The sequence below is a fragment of the Salvia hispanica genome, chromosome 4 (assembly GCF_029641045.1).
Source record: "Salvia hispanica isolate PSC_SH4W2 chromosome 4, Shi_PSC_v1, whole genome shotgun sequence".
NCBI classification, from domain to species: domain Eukaryota; kingdom Viridiplantae; phylum Streptophyta; class Magnoliopsida; order Lamiales; family Lamiaceae; genus Salvia; species Salvia hispanica.
In genome coordinates, this window is record NC_142695.1 from 23,821,864 (window position 1) to 23,825,465 (window position 3,602).

General features: G+C 35.6%; 1 protein-coding gene across 2 annotated transcripts; it reads right to left on the minus strand.

Moving 5' to 3' along the window:
* Positions 1–259: 259 nt before the first annotated feature.
* On the minus strand, positions 260–2,285 carry LOC125192279 (F-box/RNI-like superfamily protein). 2 transcript variants are annotated; one of them, XM_048089808.2, is made up of 5 exons: positions 2,040–2,278; positions 1,813–1,959; positions 1,188–1,323; positions 844–942; positions 260–707 (listed from the first exon to the last, which is right to left on the minus strand). In XM_048089808.2, exons 1-5 carry the CDS (start codon positions 2,138–2,140, stop codon positions 495–497), a joined length of 696 nt encoding a protein of 231 aa, XP_047945765.2. In that variant the 5' UTR covers positions 2,141–2,278; the 3' UTR covers positions 260–494. The 2 variants fall into 2 exon arrangements, with proteins under 2 accessions (XP_047945765.2, XP_047945767.2); XM_048089810.2 differs by having other exon boundaries at positions 591–729; positions 2,040–2,285.
* Positions 2,286–3,602: the final 1,317 nt, after the last annotated feature.

Below are 3,602 nucleotides of genomic sequence, written 5' to 3' on the forward strand. Positions count from 1 at the left end.
AAGGTTTGAAACAGTATTTATATGACAACATGACTCATACCTTTAAAATAAAATGTCCAATTTATTACGCTTTGAACTTGCCCATTCATTAAATTAAACATTCAATTATTCCACTTCTATCACGGATAGTCAACGTATTCATCCATCTAAGCAACTTATCGATTACAAGCAACCAAAAATTTTCTAGCTCTACAACTCATATTTTAATAATTTGAGCAGCTCTTGACCTAGGAAAAAGGTTTCATCAGTACAAAAGCAATGCGATGAATTGAATACTATACAAGTTTCAAAGTTCTTTACAATTTAATGACATTTCACAAAGCAAATCACAAATAACATATAACAAAAGCAATCGATACATACAAAGATAGATACAAGCAATCTTTTCTTCATCAATTGAAGGAAGAATCATGTTTTTTTATTCATATCAATAAATCCAGAGATATTTCACCATTAATGGAGTTTGAGAAGCAGAATGCAGTTGTATGTAATCATCAATAGACAGGCCAAGCATGAAGTGTTTCGTCATGTATCGCTATCCCTTTAGGCTGTATTTGAAGGGCCGGGCTGATAGTAAGTAGGCCGATGAAGCAGTCTAAAGGAACCCTCATTCCCCACACGTTTATGGACTCAAGTTTACGGCACTTATTGACAAGAGCTAGAAGCCCGTCCTCAGTTACATGACGACAACCCCACAAGATGATAGTCTGGATGGAGAAATCACAACATCTAAGCTTCGAACGATTATCAGAATGATGAGACCTCTTACTTCATTAAGTAGACTCTAGGCATTAATTTTATGTATAATAGATCAGAATCATGTTTCTCTAAGATGAGATGTACCTTGAGATGAGGACAGCTATCTGCAATGGCGAAAAGGGACACGTCTGTGATAAACGTACCACCAATGTTCAGGTGATGCAGTGAAGTTGCTCTAGAAATCTGCAGGAGAAACAATGTGTGAATCAGCACTGGCTCAAAAAGGATGGTGGTGGGAATTCTAGGTTGCGTATAAGAACTCAACAAGATAGAGTAAGGGCAATGAAGTTCTCTACATGATTCATAGTTATTATTGTAAAGAGTTAAATAATGGCACTCTTACTCTTCATCAATGGTCCATTATTTGTTTTAACTACGAATGATACCTTCATATGCAAACAAGAAAAGAGGAAATAGCAACGGTATACCATTTGCACAACTCCTATGTCTGTGATTCCTGTCGAACCCCACAGAGAAATCGAAGAGAGATTGCCAATACATTTCGCCGTGGATAACTGCTTCAGCCCGTGATCAGTAATTTGGCAGCCCCATCGGCTCCTTGATCTATAATTTCCATAGCAAATTAGCACAAGAAGCAAACACAGAGACCATAGCCGCTCTCTTCTATATTAACAAAATTATGTGATTTCAATTAATAAGACAGAAAATGATTCTAAATCAACAACAAAGATCTATACACAAATCAGAGCATTGCAAAAGCAGAGACTTAGTATAGCACTTAAATTTCGCCAACATAATTTCTCCGTGAGGCTTCCTTTCAATCTATAACAATTTTGCATCACCAAAAACAGAAGAAGCTTGATTGAATTTAATGATCATACTCTAATTCTATTCCAACACAACAACATTCCGAAAACACTACGATTCATCCAAATTGATACCAACAAATATAGTTTCGTACTAATAAAACACCTAATATCAAACCCTAGACGACTACTTGTTCACAAAAAAAATCAACCAAAAGAGCAAATACTGAAATACGCATAAAAACAAACACAGCGTGCGTGTAAATTAGGAATTGAAAAACAGTACATGTCGAGGTCCTTGAGGCTATAGGCCAGCTGAACGAGGCGAGTGGTGGAGTCGTCATCCGTTTTCCAGCCGGAGAAACTCAACGATTCCTTCCGAGCCAGGGATTCCTTCACCCCCTGTCTCCATTTCCTGCACACGCCGCTGCTCCTGCGCCGTACAAACACAAAATAAAATACGTAACCGCGATTCGGAAAACGAAGTGGAAAATCAAAATTGAATGAGCTTACTGAGCCAGATCTTTGAAGGAAGTGAGGAGAGAGAATATATGCGCCAATAAATCGACAGGCAGGCGATCGATATCGGCTTCTTCATCTCCTTTTGGCCACATATTTGCTTCGTTGAATCGGAAAAATCGGTAAGTGTGGGGTTGGGATGAAGATTGGAATGATGAATTTAGAATGTTTGAAGAAGGAAAGAGAAATTGGAAGATAGAAACAAGTGAGTCATGATAATGATCAAATGTTGTCATCATTTCGTCATTTTATTGAATCTACAACCATAACCATATGATTTCTATGGAATATTCAAAGCCAGATTACGACTATAGCATCCACGTCGATAGAAACATGTTTTCTCTGTTTATGCACACGTATTTTTATCTTTTATTTTTCGCTTTTAGCTAGTCCCAAAATTTTATTCCCTTCACTCTAAATAAACAAAACTTTTTTTTTTCCACAAAATTTAAAGAATTGATATTTAAAAAGTTAAAATAGAAAAAGTAAAGTATAAGAGAGAAGGTAGAGAAATAAAGATAGAATAAAGTAAGAGAATAATAAAATAAGAAAAATAAATTTTTTTTTAAGAAGAAAAATGGCTCACTTATAATTCACGAGTCTCAATGCTCAATTATTTAATATAAAAATATAAATTTCCAAAAACATTTCATTAATTATAAAATTTCATTATAAAACTCGAAATAACATTGCAAATTTCTAAAAATTTAAAATTATATCATTTATATCCTAAAAATTTTAAATTGCATAATCATAAATATTAAAAATACAAGTCGATGAATTCAAATTTTAGTGGAACAGACTACTCGTTATCGAATTTTTACCAAATATGTTCTATTAGATCTTCATGTGGTTGGAGGTGGGCAGTGGTCTCACGCATCAATGTTCTTATTTCTATCCTCTCAGGCGCTGATGGAAAAAAATGATTTTTTTTTAAAAAGGGTCATAAAACGGCTCTATTTTGGGAAGTTTTTTTTCCCCAGATTTTGTGTGAATTTAAAAAAAATAAAACTACATTAAAAAGACGCTCGCCCGCCACGTGGGTTGGGCGCGTCGGTCCGTTCCACCAAGCAATGCTCACCTGCAAAAGCAAGCTTGTGACGTCAGCATGAGCACAACTTCGAGCTTGTCGTGTGCCGTGCCGTCAGCACGAGCACAACTCTTCGTGGCGGCTGTGGTGCGGATGCTCTAACAATAGTACTCCATTTGTTCAACAGTAGTGGAGACGTTTCTTTTCGGCACGCAATTTGAGAAAAAATGTGTTAAGTGAGTTAAGTAAATGAAGAATAAAGTAGGATATTAAAATAGTAGAAGATGAAGAGAGAATAAAGTAAGAGAGAGTAAAGTAAGTGAGAAGAAACGTGTTGACTTTTACTAAAAAGGGAAATGACTCCACTACTATGGAATGTAACGAAATAGCAAAATGACTCCACTATTATGACACGGAGAGAGTAGTATTTTTTATATAATGCAAATAAATACTCCCTCCGTCTCTCAAAAATAGACAACTTGTATATGACACGGGTTTTAAGCTACAATTGTTAAAGTAAGAGAAAG

Bases quoted from the DNA above. Each gene is read 5' to 3' on its own strand.
- LOC125192279 (XM_048089808.2), bottom strand. From the start codon at position 2,140: ATGTGGCCAAAAGGAGATGAAGAAGCCGATATCGATCGCCTGCCTGTC. The intron at 1,324-1,812 runs GTACTGTTTTTC...TGGAAATTATAG, and splicing joins AGCCTCAAGGACCTCGACAT to ATCAAGGAGCCGATGGGGCT. The intron at 708-843 runs GTACATCTCATC...TTCTCCATCCAG, and splicing joins ATAGCTGTCCTCATCTCAAG to ACTATCATCTTGTGGGGTTG.